This window comes from Manis pentadactyla, chromosome 10, assembly GCF_030020395.1.
Source record: "Manis pentadactyla isolate mManPen7 chromosome 10, mManPen7.hap1, whole genome shotgun sequence".
NCBI lineage: Eukaryota > Metazoa > Chordata > Mammalia > Pholidota > Manidae > Manis > Manis pentadactyla.
In genome coordinates this window covers 64,495,053-64,519,355 of record NC_080028.1, presented here as the reverse complement: position 1 = coordinate 64,519,355, position 24,303 = coordinate 64,495,053, and the positions used below count along the sequence as shown (strand labels likewise).

The following is a 24,303-nucleotide window of genomic DNA, read 5'->3' as shown; positions in this document are numbered from 1 at the left end:
TTAAATCTAAATAGTTTTCACCAGTGAAAATAAACCCACAGTTTAAGTAGTAGACCAATTACTTACCAAGCAAATATGAAATTAAAACAAAAGTAGTAAAACCAACTATATACAAATTCAGAGGATACACAAAAAGCACAGATTATGAAGTCTAATACATAAAATGTGCAGAAGGAAGAAGAATAAAAAAGAAGTACTTTTAGATTGTGTTTGAATAGAGCAATCAGCAATTTAATATTGACTGTTATACAGTTAGAAAGCTATTCCTGAACCCTATGGTAACCACAAACCGAAAGCCTATAATAGATACACAAAAAAATTCAAAAAGAGAAGTCCTGTCACAACACTAGAGAAAACCATCAAATAACAAGATGCTAGTTAGTATAAGAGAGGAAGAAGGGAACAGAGGGAAACTACAAAAACAACCAGAAAACAATAAAATGGCAATAAGTACATACCTATCAATAATCACCCTAAATGTAAATGGACTGAATGCACCAATAAAAATATGCAGAATAGCAGAATGGATAAAGAAACAAGACCCATCCATATGCTGCCTATAAGAGATTCACTTTAGACCCAAAAACATATACAGACTGAAAGTGAAGGAAGGGAAAATAATTCATGCAAATAATAGGGAGAAAAAAGCAGGAGTAGGTGTACTTATATCAGACAAAACAGGCTTCAAAACAAAGAAAGTAACAAGAGATAAAGGACATTACCTAATGATAAAGGAATCAGTTCAACAAGAGGTTATAATCATCATAAATACCTATGCATCCAACATAGGAGCACCTATATATGTGAAACAAATACTAACAGAATTAAAGTGGGAAATAGATTGGAGGTCATTCATATTAGGAGACTGTAACACCACTTACATCAATAGACAGATCAATGAATTAGATAATAAGGAAACAGAGGTACTGAACAATACATTATATCAGATAGATTCAATAGATATCTACAGAACACTCCACCCAAAAGCAGCAGGATACGCATTTTTCTGAAGTGCATACAGAATGTTCTCCAGAATATATTATATACTAGGTCTACAAAAAAGAGCCTTAAAAATTTGAAAAAGATTGAAATTGTATCAAACACCTTCTCAGACCACAATAGTATGAAACTAGAAATAAATTACACAAAGAAAACAAAAAAGAAAAAACACAAAGAAAAAAAAAAGCCACAAAAACAACATGCTTATAAACAATCAAGGTATCAATGAACAAGCCAAAACAGAAATCAAGGAACACATGGAGACAAATGAAAACAAAAATACAAGAGTCCAAAATTTCAAAAGTGGTTCTAAGAGGGAAGTACAAAGCAATACAGGCTACCCCCAAGAAACAAAAAAAATCCCAAATAAACAGTCTAAATTCACAATTAAAGAAACTAAAAAAAGAAGAACAAATGAAGCCCAAAGTTAGTAGGAGAGACACAATAAAGATCAGAGCATAAATAAATAAAATAGAGAAGAATAAAACAATAGAAAATATCAACAAAACCAAGAGTTGGTTCTTTGAGAAAATAAACAAAATAGACAAACCCCTAGCCAGACCTATCAAGAAAAAAAAGAGGGCATAAATAAACAAAATCAGAAATGGAAAAGGAATAGTCACAATGGATACCACAGAAATAGGAATAATTCTGTGAAAAATTATGTGCCAATAAGTTGGACAACCTAGAAGAAATGGACAAATTCCTAGAAAAATACAACCTTCCCAGACTGACCCAGGAAGAAACAGAAAATCTGAACAGACTAATTACTAGTAATGACACCAAACTGGTAATCAAATACTCTCAACAAACAAAAGTCCAGGAGCAGAAGCCTTCACAGCTGAATTCTACTAAACACTTAAAGAGCTAATACTCATCTTTCTCAAAGTATTCCAAAAATTAGAAGACAAGGGAATACTTCCAAACTCATTCTATGAGACCAGCATCATTCTAATACCAAAACTAGACAAAGACACTACAAAAGAAAAATTTAAACCAATATCTCTAATAAACATTGATGCAAAACACCTCAACAAAATATTAGGAAACTGAATTCAAAAAAACATCAAAAGAGCATCACTCACAACCAAGTAGGAGTCATTCCAGGGATGCAAGGATGCTGCAATATCATAAATCAATCAAATTCCTATACCACATTCACTAAAAGAAGAATAAAAAACACAAGATCATCTCAATTGATGCTGAAAAATAATTTGACAAAATTTAACATCTATTCATGATAAAAACTCCCAACAAAATGGGTACAGAGGGTACAGACCTAAACATAATAAAGGCATATATGACAAAACCATAGCTAATATTATACTCAATGGTGAAAAGTTGAAAGTTTTTCATTTTTCATTTAAGATCAGGAACAAGACAAGAATATACACTCTCACCACTTTTATTCAACAAAGTACTGGAAATCCTAGCCATGGTATTCAGACAAATAAGAGATAAAAAGCCATCCAAATTAGTAAGGAAGAAGTTAAACTGTCATTATTTGCAGGTGACATGATATTACACATAGAAAACCCTAAAGACTCCACCAGAATTCTATTAGAACTAAGAACTGAATTTTGCAAAGTTTCAGGATGCAAGATTAATACAGAAAAATCTGTTGCATTCCTGTATGTTAACAATGAACTAGCAGAAAGAGAAATCAGGAAAATAATTCCATTTACAGTTGCATCAGAAAGAGCAAAATACCTAGGTATAAACCTGACCAAGGAGGTGAAAGGTCTCTACTTTGAAAACTATGACACTCATGAAAGAAATTAAAAATAGAAATCTATCTCATGCTCATGGGCAGGAAGAATTAGCATTGTAAAGATGGTCACCCTGCAAAACTACCAATGGCACTTTTCAGTGAACTAAAGCAAATAATCCTAAAATTCATATGAAACCACCAAAAACCCAGAATAGCTAAAGCAATCCTGAGAAAGAAGAACAAAGCTGGGGGTATTAGGCTCCCTGACTTTAAGCTTACTACAAAGTTACAGTAATCAAAACAGTATGGTACCAACACAAAAACTGACCCATAGATCAATGGAACAGAATAAAGAGCCCAGCTATAAACCCATGTATATATGGTCAGTTAATGTACAATAAAGGAACCATGAATATACAATGGGGAAAAGACAGCCTCTTCAATAAATGGTGTTGGGAAAACTGAGCAGCTACATACAAAGGAGAATGAAACTGGTTACTGTCTAACTTCATACACAGAAGTAAACTCTAAATGGATCAAAGACCTAAACATAAGACATTAAACCATAAAACTCTTAGAAGAAATAATAGGCAAAAATCTCTTGAACTTAAGCAATTTTTTTCTGGACACATCTCCCTGGGCAAGGGAACCAAATAAAAAATGAGCAAGTGGGACTACATCAAACTAAAATGCTTCTATACAGCAAAGGACACCATTAGTAGAACAAAAAGGAAACCTACAGTATGGGAGAATATATTTGTAAAGGATTTATCCAGTAAGGGACTAACATCCAAAATATATAAAGAACTCATATACCTCAACAACAAAAATAAATAAAAAACCTGATTAAAAACTGAGCAGAAGACATTTTTCCAAAGAAGAAATACACATAGTCAATAGGCACATAAAAAGATGCTCCACATTGGTAATCATCAGGGAAATTCAAATAAAAACCACAGTGAAATATCATCTCACAGCAGTTAGAAGGCCCACTAAACAAAAGACAAGAAATAACAAGTATCTGCCGGGATATGAAGAAAAGGGAACCCTCCTACACTGTTGGTGGGAATGTAAATTGGTATAGACACTGTGGAAAGCAGTATGGACGTTCCTCAAAAAACTAAAAATAGAAATACTATTCAATCCAGTAATTCCACTTCTAAGAATTTACCTGAAGAAAACAAAATCTCTGAGTTGAAAAGATAAATGTACCCATCAGTTTACTGCAGCATTATTTACAGTAGTAAAGTTATGGAAGCAACCAAAGTGTCCACGAATAGATTAATGGATAAAGAAGATGTGGTACATATACAGAATAGAATATCATTCAGCCATTAAAAAGAAAGAAATCCTGCCATTTGCAACACCATGGGTGGACTTGGAGGGTATTGTGCTAAGTGAAATAAACCAGACAGAGAAAGACAAATATCATATTATTTCACTTATTTGTAGAATCTAAAAACAGTACAAAATAGCAGTAGATTCATAGACACTGAGAAGTGACTAGTGGTTACTATGGAAAAGGGGTTGGGGTGGGTAGGTGCGTTTAGGGTGAGGGGGATAAAGAGGCACAAAAATTCTCTACCATGATATAAGTTGATCACAGGGATTGTAGTACAGCATGGAGAATATAACCAATGATACTGTAACATTTTCCTATGTTGACAGATAGTAACTGCATTAGTTGGGGTGAGGATTTAATAATGTGGTAACTGTTGAACCACTGTGCTGTATACTTAAAAACAATATAAGATTGTATATCAGTGATACTTCAATTAAAAATGGGAATAATAATAATAACATGTATCTGCATGTCTCATAAACTTGTGAGAATTAAATAAATTACTATCTGTAAAAAACAGAATAGTGTTTGGAACCTTTTAAGTGTTTGATTAGCTGATAATACTAGTTCTTTCTAGGTCCCAAACTTTTCACTGTATTACTCTTAACAGTTCTCCATCTTTTTCCTGCTTCACGCTTAGTGCAATGTTACATTGAGTATATTCTCTTACTGGCTTTTTGCACTCCCTAAACTTCTATGTCAAAATAATCTTCTATACTTTCTTTAAAGTCTTCAAATCTTAAAGTAAAAGTTACATCTCAATCACTATCTCCACATATTGTTATCTCTATAGGCCCTCCTCCATTTCTACTATTTCTAATTTTTTGCCCAGTAATATCAGATTATTAAAATTAAAACTGAATTGGATGTGAAGCTACCCAAAATGCTAAAGGGACTGAGTTTACTGTACTATTTAGTCTCAAAATTGAGTAAAAAGCTTGGGTTTATAATCAAGGTTATTTTAAAGGAATAACGAATGACTATTCAAAGGAACAACTGATTTTAACATTATAAATCTAATTATGAAAATAACATATATGTAACTATACCCTTAGTACAACTACAAGTTTCTGCTATATATAAAATATATATATTTTGTGCAGAACAGCTTTACCCTCTGGAATATTTCTTTCCATCTTGCAGCACAAGCTTTTCATAATGAATCACATTCAATGGAACATTAAAAAAAGATATACTAGAATACATCAGGAAAAAATTGCTGGTGCTTGAAGGTATTTTCCATCAAAAATTAAATATGGCACAATGGTCATTCTGTCGAGTTCATTAATGAAATTGGGAAGAGATTATTAATCTCTGGAGTGTTCAATTGAACTTGCAGCGAAAATTGATCAAGCTTCTTCTGACTCAGAAATACCTTATGGCTACTATTGATCAAGAGTTTGGGACACTGATTATAACTCATACCTAAACAAAGAACCTGCTATAGGGTTGTTTTTAAAAGACTTCTTATTTAAGACATATGCACTATTTAGTTTAATAAAGGTGATCTTATAGGCATTACTGTGGAGAGCTACAAGAAAACATACCTGGAGAGGCTGAACGCATCGTCAATCAAACCTGCTCTGTTACTGACGGAGAGAACCTATGAGGTCAACCAGAAGAAAAAAAAAAATGGAATCACTTAGGATTAAAATAGCAGGTGTTCACATATTAAAACATCTTTGACGAGTAAATCCAGTTTACCTCATGGTTCCTGATTAACTGATCAATTAATAATCTCCAATTCCTTAAATCATAGTTGACTCTAAAATAGCCAGTTTGATTGATGTTCCCCAGCAACCAGCTTCCTTTGTCCAAAGAAGTTATTCTGTGGTGCTCTGAAAACAGCATTTTGGGGGTAAAATAGATTTAAAATTTTAAGGGTTCAATGGTATGAAGTGTGTTTTCTTAATACAATATATCACAGCACCAATAATGAAAAGAGAACACCATCCTAAATACCTAATTGAAACCTACTCTTTAATCAATTCATCACAAGATCTAGAATTTACTAGAAAAGCTTTTAGTTGGTTACTCATTACCTCAATTAATTGTTACCTTATAATTAACACTTTTGTTCTTGATAAAACCTTATTACCTATACATAATATTCTTTCTCAAGATAAATGTAACCAGGAAATCTACTATTGTACTCATATGACTTCTAGTTAGATATATGAATATGTGGCTAGAATAAAAGAAAAGGTTTTAGGTGCATATTCTACTTATTTTATTCAGTAAGAAAGTGACTAAAGCAACAGGGCTCATTTATTGGAAAATCACTGTTGTTTCTTGCCTTTTTTTCATGTGCTTTTTTGGATGTATTAATAAATAACAGACTTTCCAGCATCATCAATAATGTTGGAAAAAGGAAATTCATTTGTTTATGACTCTAGTATTTCTACATATAATTAGAACAAAGATAATAAATTCTGCATGTTGGAAATGGTAACTTGATTATATTCACCAGCTAATTTAATTAAAGGAAGCCAGTAAAAGAAATCTTATAACTTACACATTTAACTCCTTCAAATATGGTAGATAGAGGATTCCATTCACTTTAAATTTAGTCTTTATTGACCTCCCAAAACCAGAGTTTATAATTCTAGTCATTTTGTTGATGCTCTCAGGACTCATGATTCATAGCTTATATATGAAGTTTATTTAAAATTTATATTTTATATTTTATACAGAGACACAAACATAGACACACACACACATACACACACACACACACACACACACACCACTGATCAATCTAATTTACACAATGACGCAAAACTAGAAAATGCATCATAGAAACCATTAGTCCATTCTGAATAAGAGGCACCATCTCTAATTCTTTCTATTATAAAGGTTTTAACACATCAGATTGTAGAACAGGTTTTCTTTCTATTTATTCATAAGCAACATTGAATTTACAGAGTACTGTCTCTCAAATATAAGCCCCATGGAAAATATATTTCCCTATGAAGAGGTTATAGGCAAAAATTATTGGGTGAACATTAATGATCACTAATTGTTCAGGTCTGGAATGGGATGGGCTGATTAATCCAAAACATTACATATTACCAATTTTCAAAAATATACAGTAAAACAAAAGCTGTATGCTGAACACAAAATCTAAACTTTAATGTCTCAAATAGCACTCCAACTTCCTGTTACCTTTATAAATAATATCTTTTGGAACAGATAAAAATATGAGATTAGACAGATTAATCAAATTGTCCAAAAAAGCTGTAAAAGGTCCATCTCAGGTGTCCTGACTTTGGTCCTTTATACTATATTATACTCTATTGATACAAGATGGTATAACACTTATGCTCTAATATGATATGCATTTTCACATTGTATACTGATTTAAAAGGGGGGAATAGTGTTGGAAACAAGGAGAGTAGGAGTAGAGAAGTTGGATTCTTGTTTCAACTGTCCTACACATGAATGTTTGAACATAGGTCATGGATTCTCCTTGGTTCTCAATTTCCTAGCCTATCACCTAAGGGCCCAGTAATGACATGTAAAGTCCCTTCCTATTCTGTGAGTCAGTGGAAGAAGGGGTTGTTTTTCTTAGAGATTTCACCCAGCTTAATCCATGGTACCTAGGAAAATAAATCTATCATATAGTGCTCTAAAATATTCATAGCTTTCCAAGTTTCTGATGCTTTGTATTTGCTTGTTTTCAAAAACTCAGTATGTCTAGCCACACAATTTATATGAAGCTTTAGAATGTCACCCCATTTTACAGATGTAAAAATAAAAATAAATAATTTAAAAATATGGCATTTTTAAAACTAAAATAACCTCATAAAGAGAGATTTAATTAATTATGTTTGACTTGAGTGGAGAAAAATTAAGATTGAAATACTGAGGGTATTTTTTCTCTTGAGTAACCCTAACACTTTCTTCAAGAATACAAAGATTTTTATAGCAACACATTAAAACTGTGATTGAATTCACTTGGGTTAAGAGCAAGTTTGATCAGTTTCATCTAAGAAGTAGGTGTTTGTTTTAAGAAATTACAATATTAAAAGATTGGGTTAAATATATGAGCATATGATTTAGGTTTTTACAGTTTTGGAATGGTCATGGTTCTTATAATATTACATCTATTTTTTAAGTTATTTCCTATTTACACATTTTAGGTAACTGGCACAACTTCACCTCATGGGAAACAATTGGCTCTAGTTTTCAAACTTACTGAATTCAACAACTTGCAGGCAGCTGACAAAATAGGAAAACAATCCCTATACCTTTTATGTCATATGATGAGACTAAGAGAGGCAGGCATCTATTGTTTTACAGTATGCTATCATTAAATTGATGACCAAAACCTACAGATTATTACTGCCCATGAATATTTTTATGCCTTTGTTATAAATGAAATCTTTGGAGAAATGTTTCCCAGGAAGATTTTGTAATAATAGATTTTTAAGTATCCTTTTCATTCTAGTTAATTATACCTCAAAAATGTTTTTCAAATCAACTAATGAAGAGCAATGAATTTTAAAGCGCTCTTTTCCAATGCCCTAATGAGGCAGCTATGTGAATGAGCGCCATAATAAAAAGTGTGGAAGTTATATTTTGAGTGTTAGTAATAACAATTTAAAATTACATTTAGAATGTGTCCAAAATGGCACAAAACTTAGACTGTATCAAGGCACAGAGTAGTTGATATTTTATAATGTTTTATGTTTTTACATTCTATACTTTCTTGTGGAATAAAAAGAGAAAGGAGTTTAGGCCTTTCTCCTCAATGGTGGCTAACTGTAGAAAATCAGAATTTAAAATAAACAAAAACCCAACTAAGGTAAAGACTACAGCATTAAGCTATTTTTAATGTTTACTTCTAATTTGCAGCATCAGTTTCCCCTTTATTTTGAATCTTTTCTTTCCTAACATTTCCCATTAAATCTCTTCTGTTCCATTGTACATTAATTAATAGTCAGTCCATATGCAAGATATTACATGTATAAATGTCAGCCTTCTCAGTATTTTCATAGTAAAAACAAGAGATAAATCCTTTTACCTGCCTTCAGTAACTTAAAAATTGGTTTTAAAACTATTTTGAGCTAAAATCATATATGCCTTAACTTGAAACTAATTAGATATTAATCTAAAGAGTTTTAAGAAATTAAAGTGTCAAAAGTATATGATCGTGGATTTTGTTTCATATGTTGATAAGAATTGACCAGAATAGTTTTGTAATGTTTTTAAGGAGCAACACTTTTCCTTGATATTAGTTGACTCTATCTTGAATTTAGAAAAAAAAAAAAGGAAGAACAACACATAAAAGGAAGCAGTTAACAATCTTTTTCCTAATCTTTGCCTGATGTCAGTTTTCTATTTGTCATCAGAATGAAGGACTTCAAGATAAAACCAAATACAGTTAAAATGCTACTGTAGAGTAAAAATAGAAAGGTTGTCCCTCTTGGAAACTTCTTACAGGTTTATGAATTTATAAAGTTGACAAGAAACATTTTACTTGGTATGGGCTCAACATTTCAACTGGGACAATGTTTTAACAACCACGAAACTCTGCTATGATTTAATGGAAAATGACACATTATACTTTGTAAGTTGCCCACTGTATAACTTTGGGGTGAAGGAGCTTGTCATTAGAATCATAGTCTATGTAAATATCACCTCCCAGAGTTAAGCAGCACACAAACCATGTAGCTGTGTGTAACAACCATGTGTATTAATATAGGTGGTATTTTAGGCAAACAGATGGTTTGATATATCATGTTATTATTATTCCTGATTAATAATGAAAGACTGTAAATGGAAACAACTTCTCAAATACAACAACCTGTGGCTATTGGTCAAGAAAAGTGAGATACTATTCTAGATACTCTGTGGCATACAAGGATGCCATGAATAACTGCATGGAAATAACTAGACAGTTAGAGGAAATGGACCTGGAGAGAGTATCTAAGAAAAATCAGACTAGCCCTGAATCCTGGCATGATCTGAAATGAAGTTTTGGGCTGATCCTGACATTTGATCAGTATTTGCACTTTTCTAATTTTCCTGTGTCTGTTCTACCTCCCAACAAGAAATGTCTACTTTATTTCTGAGAACGGTTCTATTTAATGTTCCTAGCAACTCTATGGTTTGATCTGATATGCCGTCTAATAGCTGGATCATTACAGTAACACCTCATTGTTTTCACTCATCATTTCATAATAAATTACACAGATAAAACAACTACATGAAGGTAAAAGAGAAATATAAAGACAAATAATACAGTGAATGTGAATTCAGATTTATGATACAAATAGTAACTCCAGGAAATGAAAAGAATAGATTATAATAAGCAACTTAAATGAGAAACACCAGTAATTTTAAAGTATGCATTTCAATTTCACGTTACATATGAATGCCTTATACACAATGTATATAAACGAAAGCACATATTTTCATAATTGGTGATTTTGTGTTAAAAATACAATAACATGAAATCTGAATAAAACTTCAATAGGAAATCAAGTGTTTATATTTCTGTTAAGCAGAATAGATTTTGCTGTAAGAACTATTTTTGTATAGATGTTTGTATGTATTTTGAGCACCTATATCTCCCTTATAATAGCAAGACTGATCTAATAACAAAACAATATTTATTTTGTAATTTATTTATACCTCACCTTTTTTCAAAAAACATTTGCAGCTGTTTAAAATGCTTATGAGATAGCAAGATAACATCAATTAACAAAATGCAAGAAAGGAGTAAGAAAAACAAAATGTGGACACACTTGACCATCTAAATCTAAATAAAATATTGCGTAAAAGATGATAATTGGCTTTTTCTTCAGTTCAATGGAAAACAGAAATAAAGAGACTGGGTTCACAATTCAGCATAGAAGATTTAGATTGGATTGAAGAAAAAGCTTTCTGACAGTGAATTGAAATAGAGGATCAGTATCTTACTGGAAGATTTTTAGAAATTGAATAGAATCTCATCTTTCCCTGCTCCTTGGGAGTTGACCCTTCCTAGGAGATGAATTGGTGATCTATCAATGCCTCTCCCTTCTGGAACTATAATTATCTAATTCTATGGATTATATTGCTTCATCCACTCTTTAAAGTGCCAGTCTGGTAAAGAGGAGACAGCAGAGACACAGACTTAATATGTGGCCTGTGTTTCAGTATTTGGCATGCTGTTCCATTGGGAGTTACGATTGTAATTTAATTATATTTGGGATTATAAAATGATACAGTTTAAAACAGATAAACTCATACTAGAAATGTTTTGTTTTAAATGTTGTCTTCATCACCAAAGACACAAATAAATCTCATAATTATATAGGGAGACTGAAATTAGACTATAGAAACTATATTATATTTAATTTTGTGATAATCATTCCTCTAAATTCTCTTTCTAATTTGTCTTCATTTACATTTTTATAACAAATGAAACCAGAGGTTAAGTTTCTTAACAATTATTTGAAACCAAATAGTTCCTCCAGGGGAAATATATATTTTACCTGATTTGTTAGACACCCAAATAATTGCTTCTGAAGACACATGGCTTCTATTTCCTACCATAATAGTTAAAGGAATCTGCCACAGGTAACTGCAAAATAAGAGAGAAGCTTTAAGAATAAAAATGTTTATAACAAATAAACAAATAACATTTGCTGTGCACCCTCAGTGTGATTGTTATTAGTTGCTTTAAGGGAATTAAAAAGTTTCTCTAGTCATAAAAGTAAAGAATAAGCCAAGAAGATATATGCACTCTTTCAATGCCACTAAGCAGACTTGGCCTCTAAGAGTTTAATTTCAATACAGAAGGGGAACTGCCAACAAAATAATATATCTTTCAAAAAAAAAAACAAACAAAACAGATTGGCCTCTGCATTATGAATAAAAAGTAACTAAAATCTATAAATCTGAGCCACACCATATATTGATTAAAGTCTCAAAATAAAGCCTTTCTACTTGTTTCTACATTAGATTAATGTACATTGCAGTGGCTTTATGCATTTACGTCTCAACATTCTCCTCATTAATTTTGTCTATTCTAAAAAACACTGTAATCATACTTTATAGGAGGGTTAATACAGCACACCTAAAGTTAAGGAAGCAGGAACAAAAGCAAAACAAATCAGATGCTTCTAAAATCCACATCAATATAAAGAACACTGTGGGACACACTTAATGCTCTGTTTTCTGAAAAGGAATTTCCAAACGGATGTGTAAAATCATCCACCAATGTGCATAGATCAGTCATGAGTCTCAGCTATTAAAGAGAAGCATTTTCTATAACTTGACTTTTTATAGGATAAAAATTGGGACCTGTACTTGTACATGAAGCATATCAATTTAATCTCAGATGAGGAGCCAGAGATAAGCTAGATGGCCTTACAATAAGTCCAATGACTACATATTGTTTCTTTCTCTAAAATATAGCCAGGTTACATTGATGTATTTTTGATTATTTTAAAAACATAAAAAGAGATACTGTGTCAGCTTGCTAGTTGTGAGAGTGAATGGAGAATTGAGAATTTTCAGGGAACATGTCTGGGGTTATATAAAACTAAAAATATAATGAATGTCTGTTGGGCGATGGGAGGGGAAGTTATGTCCTTTCAATTTGTCATGTGGAATATAATCATTTCATATTTTCTATTCATAATAAATAGAATTCAGTAATAGTAAAAGATCCAAAAAAGAAGACCAGAAGAAATTCACAATTTTATACCAACTGCTATCTCCAATATGGAAAGTTAAAATAGTATATTTAAGATTCTAAATTTTAAAAGTGTATGTTGTAGTTAATCAGAGAAACATTTTTGAGTTGCCAGTATGTGGAGATAGTAGGTTATACTGCAATGGACTCCATACAATTGGTCAGAAAATAAGCAACCTATAGTAGTGAAGCATGTACTATTTTTAAAGTAGAAATTAATGAACACAACCCGTATAACCTCTTAACAAATAGCTCCAAGCTTCTGACATAGTATTAAAAATATGCCCCAAATATTTAATAACATTTACTGTGAAGAAGACATAGAAAATTGACATATGGCTTTTTGCCGCTGTTCTCTAAAAATAATGACCCTTTTATGATTCCTTGGAAGAATTAGTTGAGACACTGATGCCTGACTCTGCATCCGATTCTCAAATTAATCTATGAGCTCATTTTGTGTACCAAAGATTTTGCAAAAGCCTAGGAAAGTAAGCCATTCCATAAATTGCTGTTGAAGTGGATTGAATGCATTGGACTGAAGTAAAGGGACCAAATCAGTCTACAAGCAAGTCAGAGATTAACTTTATGAACTTGACTTTTTAGAACTTATCTTCTACATTGAGTTTGGTCCACTAAGTATCAGCTAAAGGGCAAGAAACATAAAATTGAGGATGTTTAAAAATTCTCAAGGATAAATGTGTCTTTTTTGCAGCATGATCATAAAATGTTTTTGAAATATACTTTGCCACTAATATAAACACAATTTTGCATTTATTGAAACTGTAATCTTCTAATAATGAAACTAGTAATTATGATAAAATTGGTATGTTTCAATATTTGTGTTTTAGCAAAAGTCTCCAAGGTATAGGAAAATGATTCGTATCAAAACCTTGTTGCTCATAGTCAATTACACATATATTCAAGAAACCTTCTAAACGGCAGAAGTTGTGTATGTATACACTATCACACAGACAAAATAAAAATTACAAAATAACAAGCATATTGAAAATTTGTATTCATTTTTGAATTCCTGTACTATCATATGATGTCATTTTTCCTAACTTTCCAAACAAAAGATGAAACATTTGATCCTTTCACAAATTTCATTTTAAAATCAATAAAAGCATGGCAATGATGTTGCTTTATGATTACAACCTCAAAGGCTGGAAGACACTAAATACTGTTGTGTGAAGAGCTCTGTGTGATATGCTACAAAGAAATCTCAGGTGCAGGGGGGTTATATTATAAAAGGACACCAGAAGAAAACTTGTGAAATTAGATTGGGTCCCAGCCACTTAAGTGAATTTTAATCATCTCATTTTAAGCATAAAAAAACAAAAACAAAAACAAATGCATTTCAAAAGACCTCTAAGATATTTTTTTTTCTTTACAGACTCTGGGAATACCTCTCTTTATCAGTATTAAAAAACTATTAGGTTTTATTTTTTAATGATTACATTAAGGTAGACAATAATAGATACATATTTTAGCTTGAGTGAGAAATCTTTTTTAAAAAATAGTACCAATATTAGTGAAGCATTAATGTAGGTTTTGTGAAAAACTGTTCAGAGTTTGCTGTCATTGGGTCAATAACAAAAGGAAAATATGACTGTAGAGATAAATATTAGTGAATAATAGGACTCAGAATCTCCAAAAGTGGATGAGCAGACATTGCTTAACACTGCAATGTACTAACTTCATAAACAAGCCAAAAAAAAAGCTATCCAAATTCACAACTTCCCAAATTCCAAAATTCTAGCAAATATTTTACCCACTTTAACATATCAAGTAACTTGATGCAATTATTATTTATGTAAAGAGCAAAGCCTTCTTTTCTATGCTGTAATATAGCTACTACATATGAAAAGTATAATTACCATATGCATTAAAAATGTTCTAGACATGTAATGATATTCCAGCATCCTCTACAAAATTTAAGACAAAAAACTGATTATACTGGCTCAGAAAATACCCATAATTCATGGGATTTCTGGCATAGATGGGCATCATGTTGCACTACATCTATTGTTTGCAATGCAGATAAAAGTCTAGTAAAGCTATATACAAGGAGCAGATAGAATTCGTATTGAAGCTTTGACCACAATGGCATAGTGAATTAAATGATCAATCATATAAAACTGAATAGTAAATTTTCAACCACAAGCTCCATTATTTCAAAATAGACAGAGGAGTTTTTGAGATTAAAGGGACAATATTCATTATCTTACTCTTGATATTTTATATGCCAAGTTCTCAGGATTTAAAATCACCCATATGATCTTATAACTTTAGCAAAAGCAAAGCTCTGTAGATGTTATATATACATATAGAGTCTGGGAGAAATTCTTCCTTTAAGAGTCAGACTCATGACCAATACATCTGATGCATGTTATTGGTTGACAGAATACTTTTGTTCAAAATTTGCTCTGTCATCTGCGTGTCCTTTAATGTTTTTCTGCATCAGTGACGTTGTGTCAGACTGATCATTCTCAAAGGCTGAATCTAACTTCGCCACAGTCAAGCAGGTTTCGTGTACTTCCTAGCAAGGCCAGGGTTGATGCCTTAGTAAGTTTAGCCAGGAACCAGACAGTGGCTGCTCAGAAGTAGCTTTTGTCAGCTGTGGGGAATCCAGGCTGGGTGAAGAAACATTGACAGTCAGACCCTGACCATGTGGTGGGGTAATACTGTATTCCACGGGTCCAAACAACTGGATTGTAAGGGCAGTTTGTTGAAGGCCAATACACACAGTTGAGCAAATTTAAGGCAATAATTTCCTAAATGGGATTCCAAATTTAGTCACCAGAAAACATTCATGAATTTCTCAATTACTTCTACCTATATAGCCCGTTTTGGAGCTAGCATACTTGGTAATGGTTTCCAGTCTTAAGAGATTTATTATCTTAGAGATAATAAAGAAAATTCAATATAAGCTTCACATCTCTTAGATACTGGTGAATAATAAAAGTTAGATTCCTAATAGTCCAAGACAATGGAAGACTGCATGACCAACCTTATCCAAACACCTCATTTTGTTTATTACCTTTAACCTCCATTCCTCTCTGCTAAAGACCCACCCCAACCTCTTATCAGGGCACCCTGTAAAAATTAAATGGACTATTTTCAGTTCTACTGTCTTTTCGTGGTTCAGCCTTTAATAAGACACAAAACAGTAAGAAAACATGAAATAGAGAAGAAAGAAACACCATGTGCTGAATTTTCAGTAATGAAGAGTTTCAAAAGACAGTTAAAGTAACAACAAATCAAAATTCTGTTATGTTGTCGCTTAGTGGTTTTAAACACTAAAAATGAGGGAAGAGGTCACATTTTGATACTAAGTAGCACTGACACTTAGACCATTTTTAAATGAATCTGGTTTTTGAATTCCTTCGGCTCAGACATTATTTTGTCTAGTTGTGGTTTTTTGCTTGTTTTAATTAGTCTTTCTGGATTGTTAGTCTCTGTTCTCATCAATTTTATAAATCTCAATTTGCTCAATTCCATTTAACTCACTTCAATGCATCTTAACTTTCTTGAATTTAATTCAATGAACATTTACAGGGAAAGAAAAAAAAAATCACATATATATTTTTAAATCACCATGATAACTGAAACGCTGTCTTCTTAAAATAACTTTGGTGTGCTGTCACCTTGACAGTTAAAATACCTGGAAATAGGAGAATCAAAATGAAACTACCATATGTAAATAAGGAAATGAAAACTATATTTCACTTACATTTCATAATTGTGTTATCAATGCTTTTAAAACATTAAAAATGCAAAGTGACACAAAAGAGCAATTGTTTTTCATGTAAGAAAGAGGGTTATACCTGCTGTTTTGAAGTTGAAGTGCTTTAGTTTTAGCACTGATGTCATAAATAAAATGTTGTTGGGTAATAATTATTTTATTTTCTGCTGTTGCATTTCCCAAGATGGTGATAACAGGATAACCCATCTGCAGAGTCCACTGATCCATTACTTCTTGTATGTTTACATATTTTCCATTCCTTTTTAAAGCCTTTATAACCAAAATTGTATAAATTAGTTTTATAAACATGAACTATAAACATAACATTAAACCATTTTCATTTTTACCTTTGTGATTTACTTAAGTATGAAAACATTTAATTAAAATCAGTGAAGCTAATATAATGTTAGTAAAATCAATCTTCTTGTCTTAAGTTAAATTTCATGCCTATATGTAGAAATGAAAGCTTTAACATTAAAGCTTTTACCTAATGGAAGATAAAGCACATTTTCTAATTAAGGCAAGTACTCTTGGCATCATTAAGTATCCCCAGTATGTCTAGTATCAAATCTAAATTTATTATTCATAGATAGAAAAAATTTCTTTAAGGTCAATTTTTCTCTCAACCATGAATATCTGATACCATATTAAAATAATATGTCAGAAGTATTATGTTTGAGAGTAAAGTATCTTTTACTACTACTCAGTGTCAGTAATTTTAAACCCCATTATGTTTACATTATATCAAAAATAAAACAAGAAAGCATTGTGAGGAAAAGGGAAATACAAAAAGTAAAAACAAACTATGTCAATAAAAGTTATGAATGTTTTATAAACTCAGTTCAAAAAGAGGTGTTGGTATTCAAGCTTCCTATACTTTACCTCTGATAGTGTATTCCAGAGATCATTTCTGGCTGCATTGCCATACTTATGAATGGTTAAGTAATCCTACGAAGAATATAAAATCATAATTACAATTCAAAGGCTAAGCAATTTCCAGTAAACACATTTATTTCTCAATTCAATTCACTATTTCCATTTGTTGGAATTGCATTAATACAAAGAGAAAGACATGCAAAACAAAGAAAAATATTTTAAAATATTCCAAAGTTTTAACTATAGCATACTTCTTAAGTCATCAAACAATACTAATCTCTGAAAAAAATTTTTCATAGCCATAGTCACTCCTTAGGGATTCCCAAGGGCAAAGATCTTCCTCTAAATTGGCAAGTCAACCTCAAGAAATTTTGAAGACACTACCTCCACTGTGAAATATTTAGGGAAAACTTTTCCATCAGGCTTTCAGGGTGAAGTATTGAAGAAATTTAGTTTTGAGAAAAATACCCTGATATATGCTGACGTGTAGAGCAATTGCTTTGCCAAGTGTAACAACTGTGTCCACCTACTGACCAGTTCCCGCGTCTCTCTACAAAGGACAGGCTGCCTGATACAAAACTGATAGTTATTCCATGAGTTTGAAACACATGTTAATATTGAACAAAAAAATGTCAAACCTAAGTGTACTTAGGTTTTGTGGGTTTAGGACCTCTCATTTCCCACTTCAGGCATTAGCAGTTAAACCTACACACTTTCTATCAGATTCACGTCTGCTTCCTTCTAAGAAGCAGGATTTATGTCACTGTGACTGTGTTATTTAGTCATGTCTACTTGTCACTAATTTTTTCTGCAACCAAAGTGGAAAAGTGAATAGAAAATAGTGTTGTATAGTACGAAACAGGAGGTTCTCTCCTTCATTTGAAATTCCATCATCTCTACAACATGTAGATAGTAGACAAAACCCTAATTTACATGACAGAACTGAAACTGAAAAAACAAATTTGCTGACTCCTCTCAGTACTGTATGTAGAATGGAACACTTGGGGGATAATTAAAGTTGGGGAAGCAAGTTTTCTGAAAAACAAATTGCAGCGCCTGTGACAGATTCAACTTTGTTAGAGACTCCGTGCGGCACACGGCAACTCCCACCGAATCAGCCTCAGAGAGAGGCGACGCCCAACACAGATTTTGTGATCGACAAATTCATCATCATCATGGAGTGGTACGAAGAACTTTATTATTTTTTTTAAAAAAAAGTAACCCTGAATAACCTATCCGAATTCCAACTTTGGCTTTGAAATGCCACAGAAGGTTATTTCCCTTAGAACCCAGGGACCAAGATTTCAATATGTTATTTCAAACTTACTTATCATAATTATCATTTATGCTCTTTGAGGATTTACATGGATAAATTTGTAAACAATGGTGATCATGGAACATACGTTTTAATTTTATTTTGGCGAAACTATAATAAAAAGTATTACAATTAGGACTTTATTATTGGGTTCTGTTTATGGAAAGTGCTGCTAGGATAATCCAAGAGAAGGAACAAAGGAACACCACATGGACCTTGAAAGATCCTATACATAACCACACATTTCTCCTCATAGACAAACCATAAGAATCCAACTGTTCAAAATATGAGTTGACCTTGGCCTAATATTGATCATCTCTTGGTTCCCTCCCCAGTTCAGGCTGAAGTTCACATTTACAATTTAGGCAGACTGAAATGTCAATGACCCAGTCTCACGAACAGCCCCAACTTGCCTGTCTCTGTATTCAGGGCAGAAAGCATGTCTTCATAGGCTCCCAGTAGTCGTGATTTTTAGATGTTATTGGAATTTTACATATATCATCTCTTTTTTTCAAAAAATCCCAAAATGTTTTCCTTAGTTATTTTAGGCTTCCTCTTGCACACAAAAATACATTCTGAGTTAAGGAAATTTTGCTTTGACTTTGTAGAACCGCAAAGAAACTTGAAGAATGAATGTGAATTTCTGATAATGAATCATTTATTTATTCTTTCAATCTACAAAATGGATGGTGCACTTCACATGTGCCAGGGAGCTTTCTAGGTACTGGGGAAACTGGTGGAGAAAACAGTGGCTGAGAACAACTACAAACAGTGAAATGTGATTTGTGTGGGAAGGTTTCTATGACTGAAACCATAGATGTCTTGGTACAAAAACCACTTGACAAGATGAATTCAAACATTTGGTATGTGAATGAATGAGATTTTAAGTTCCTTTCAAACCTACAAGTCAATGAACATGGAAATGTCTGGAGTTATGAATCTGAAATGGAAATTTATGTTTATATTTATGTGTATGAAAGTCAATCAGCAGATTTCACACTATGATAGAAAATATAAGAATGTTGTAATATTAACTGTGACAAGAACCACAGGTTCAAATTATTTCAGAAGTAGTTATTGAAAAACAAATAAAACAAATGTGACCACTACAATATTCTTAAGGGATATAACCAACAGTATAAATTGATTAAAAGTTAAAAGCATATTAGGCAAAATTACATTCTGATATAGAATGCAGGAAGGAGACACTGACTATCTTGGTTCAATGCCTGCTCCTACACTCTCTGCCTATACGATGTCTGGCAAGCTGCTTAACCTCTTTGTGCCTGTCTTCACATCCATACAATGTGGACATGTTCAGAGCTGAACCCACTGCCCTCCCTCATTGACCAGCTCCTTTTGACAGCTATTCCCCAGTGAGGACCCTTCCATTTGCCTCAACCAAGGTGTCATCTTTAGTGTCTCTCTCTCCCTTCCTGCTTCCTTCAGTCAATGATCCACATCCTAAACGTTTCCCCAAGATCCCTCCTTCTTATTAACTGTTTGACAGCCATGCTCTAGAATCTTCCTGGATGACCACTTCTGCTCTGTCCCCTTCAGAGCTAATTTCTACCATGCATCCAGGATGCTCTTCATCAAACAGACACACGAATCCCTCCTCATTCAAGATAGAGTACTAACACGTAGTGTAACTTAAAAATGTCCCTCATAGCCTGGTCCCTCTGTCCCTCTCCAATCCCTCTACTACTCTTTTGCTCCCTTTCCTAGTTCTTCGCACATGCAGTTCTGTACATATTCTTTTCTCATTTGCTTATACAAATTCAATTCAGTCTCCAGGACTCAAAACTGATGCGTTTCCTCCTGGAACCCTTTCTTGCTCATTCCTATCCTCTTCCTCGTTCTGAATTAAGTACCCCTCTTGTATTCTCACATGTTTCACTATAAAAGCATTTATCACAGTGTTATAGTTGCCTATTAGTTTGATTGCTCACATAGTTTGTAAATTCCATGAGCGTGAGGACACTGTTATTCCTATTTACCACTATTTAACCAGCTTCTCTGTGCCCAGCCTAGTACACTGTGGATGCTCAATGTATTTGTGTGATTTCAGACTTTCCTCATACAATATGCTTTTCTGTTAAGAACTGACAATGCAGTAAAGAGAGATGTCTTGTATTCATCTGGTTCCCCCAAAATGTCATATTTAAACACTAATATAGGACATAATTGATTATTTCAGTGCATATTCATCAGCTATGCATTTCACTAATACATGCAATTGCATATGATGTCATTAAAAGACTGAACTGTTGGATCTGAGACCATTTCGGTTTTACTTTCTTTGTTAACAAGTGACATGGTCCATTATGTTTCATGTATAAAAGCCAGGGGGACTAATAAAGACAAGAGGAAAAATAAAAAGTGAGCTGAGGAAGTAAAGCACTATTATCTTTTAAGATTTACATGGAGATAATTGTGGAACACTTTTCTCTCTTATTAATGAGTCCTTCAGCATGCTAAAACCAAGGATTAGCTGTACTAATGTTTTATTCCTCAGGAAGCGGAGGAACAATTCCATGAAAACCAAAGATGTACAGTCTGCTCTGTATGTGTTTAGCTGCAAATAACCAAAATGCCCACCCTAGAATGACCTTTTTAATGACAAGATTCATTCTTTCCGATTGTAAGAAGGTAAAGCAGAGCTGCAGCTCTTCCTCTGGGATTCCTCCGCCCTCACCTTTACCCGCGCTTTGGAGTCACCCTCGGCTTCGGAGCCGGCTAGCTGCTGCCACCCCAAGCATCACTCCCAGACATGACATCGCACAGAGACAGAGCCAGAATTTCTTCTTGAGAATCTCTTTTTAACAATCACGAATTTCCCCTCAAATCTCGCACCAAACTCCCCACGTCTCCCAGTTGTCAGTATTGTATCACATGCTCTAGCCCAGATCTGTTCCTGAAGTTTAAGGGACTATTGTTTTGGGATGGCACAAGGCACGACTCAGTCCTGTGAAGTATATGGTTGTGCATAAGAGGGTGAGAACCTAAACAAAAGCAGAATTTGGCTAATAAGAAAAGAGACTTGCTTATGGGTGTTTCCTGCAATGAGACAAGAAACGCTAGTCTGGGCCTCAGTGACACCGAGAAATAGGGGCCCTTCTACTTTTGAGGCTCATCTGGGAAATGTCAGGTAAGTTCGGGCATTGATTTTTCTGACTATGTGACAGAAGGCTGAAACAGGGGTCTGAAATATTGTCCCTTTCTATTGAGAATAACTGTACCTCAAAAAGCGTGTAGCAGGCATTTGTCATTCTTTTGGCTTTCTAACATTTAAACACCACTTTTATGTGGGGGCAATAACTCATCATGGAATCTCAGAGGAAGGGGAGGGTTCTGTCTCTCACTTGAAATGAAAGGTTCAAAATACTAAATACCCTCTGTCCACTCTCCCTGTAGCTGAAGCATGGACACGTGCCCTGGCCTCAGATGAATGGATACTTCAATGCAGGACGGCGAATCCTACAGGATCAATGCAAAGAAGCAGCCATAGTTAAAGGACTAGTCCTTGTGATGGTGACACTGAAAGTCCAGTGGTAGCCACACTACTGGCAGCAGCTGAATGAGACATTCCTATAAATGACCTCAGTTAGCATTCTTAATTTTTGAGCCTCCCTTAGTGCCTAGTATGTGTTTTGTAAGCCTGATTCTCCTGCCTTCCCAATAATTCCCAGGCTGCCCTACATCCTTCCAATAAATTTCTTCTTGCTTCATTTAGCCAGAGTTTGTTTCTATTGCCTGCAACTCAAAACCCTGACTGATACAACACTAATGGGTGATAAAAATAAAGCAAATAAGACATCTTAAATTTTATTGGTAACCTTATAAAGAAAAATAGAAATGATCTCTCACAACTTATACAAAATAAAAATAATGTACTCCCAGTTCTATTTAGTAAATCTACTAGGCTTTCATTGTGTTATGAATATGAACTATGGAAGAAAGGGGTCAAAGCTTAAATTAAGAAAAAAAAAAAGGCAGACAAGAAGGTTGGAGGAAAAGGATGGGAGCTGCACAGACAGGAGGGCGCTTTGAGTGACAACATAAAGGTAAATCTCTGCAAAACTTTTCCTTAAAGCTTCTAGAGCAGGAGTTGTTAAATTGGGATCCATAGACTCTAAAATTAAACATCTGTAAGTGTGTGCACTATTAGAGTAAGGTGATCTTACAGGGATCCATGAACAACAAAAGCAGATTAAAAGCTGCCAGCTCACAGCAATGTCACACAAGGTTTAGATAAAACCCATTTGAAGTCTGGCCCATGCACTTCAGAGGATGTTTCTACATTCCCTGACCTTGAGAAATAGAAGCAAGGAGACTAACACAGTGAAAGATGATGATCTAAGCTACAAGAACGCTAGACTAGAAAATAAGATATTATTTTGGTTAATACCTGAAGATGGCTTGAAGATGAAGGGATTAAGCAAAAATGGGCAGCAAAGTATTGAAAAAGCATTATATAAAATAAAAAAAAATGTTTACAGTGTTATTATATCAGATAAGAACCAAGGACACAAATGTATAAATAACTATTAAAACTTTATTAAGTTACAAGTTTCCAGTAAAACAGGAACCATCACCATATCCTTGCAGTACAGCAGTTTCTAGCCATGAGACACAATAAAAAAGAGGTGGAACTTAGGAAAGAAAGTTATCAGAATAGATAGAACACCAGTAATTGAAAGTTAGTTATATCATTGCTTGCATGCCATTGATTTTGACTTTTCCAATGTGTGCTGAGCCTAAATTTGCTTTCAGAAGTTGCTTACCTGGATATGGGAGTATTTGGATATTTCTCTGAGAACAAAAAGGCATTTTACATGTTTTAGAAATCTATTATACCACTTAATGAGTGTAAATTTTATAAAAATCAGTATATTTCCTGAGGGGTTGCTAATTATACCAGAAAATTAGAATATTTTAAATCAAAGGAACATGCTAGCACATGATTTTTCTGTGTGTCTTAAATTATAGACAATGGCATATCCTCACATTAGTTTTGCTGTCACACATGTTTTATTTAGTAAGTACAGATCATGCCATCGATGCCTCACCAGGCAAGAGCTTCATCAGAGGAGCAATATTGCCACTATTGAATTTATACTCCATTCAGGAACAATCTGACAGGGTCCTACACCTGTCAGTGAAATTGTGTGAATCTAAGTCGACAGGGGTGTTCTGAGATACTAAAATAGCCCCACTTCTTACTTCTGTCGCGAGCTTGAAATCTTACTGAGATATAAAATGAATCTATTAGTAAAACTGAAGTTTGTGAATTGCTTTTTCCAAATGCTCTGATAAAGGGCTTTGACCACAACAAACTCACAAAATAGATAAATTCAATCCTGGCTGGAAAAATACACTGTGTTTTGACAATCAGGATGTCCACTGGCCTTAGACAATGTATATGGAGTTCCCCACTACCACTACTTTCTATCAGCCTCTGGTGCTGGTGAATAGTTGAGAAAAAAATGCAACTCATTTGAGAAAGAAGTGGAGTGTATGTTCAGAAAACCTAAGAATTCAGGTGGATCCTTACCAGTCATGTGCTCTTGGGTGAGGTATCTATTTTCTCTACACTTTTATTTCTTTATGCACAGGAAATGAC

General features: G+C 33.5%; 1 protein-coding gene across 1 annotated transcript in view; it reads right to left on the bottom strand.

Moving 5' to 3' along the window:
* Positions 1 to 24,303, bottom strand: part of TRHDE (thyrotropin releasing hormone degrading enzyme) — a 395,556-nt gene that overhangs the window by 81,708 nt on the left and 289,545 nt on the right. Inside the window, exons 8-12 of the mRNA XM_036930808.2 lie at positions 17,369 to 17,434; positions 16,569 to 16,756; positions 11,537 to 11,625; positions 5,757 to 5,890; positions 5,600 to 5,655 (exon numbers count right to left, since the gene is read on the bottom strand). Coding sequence (XP_036786703.1) covers positions 5,600 to 5,655; positions 5,757 to 5,890; positions 11,537 to 11,625; positions 16,569 to 16,756; positions 17,369 to 17,434 — 533 coding nt within the window. The remainder of the gene's footprint in view (positions 1 to 5,599; positions 5,656 to 5,756; positions 5,891 to 11,536; positions 11,626 to 16,568; positions 16,757 to 17,368; positions 17,435 to 24,303) is intronic.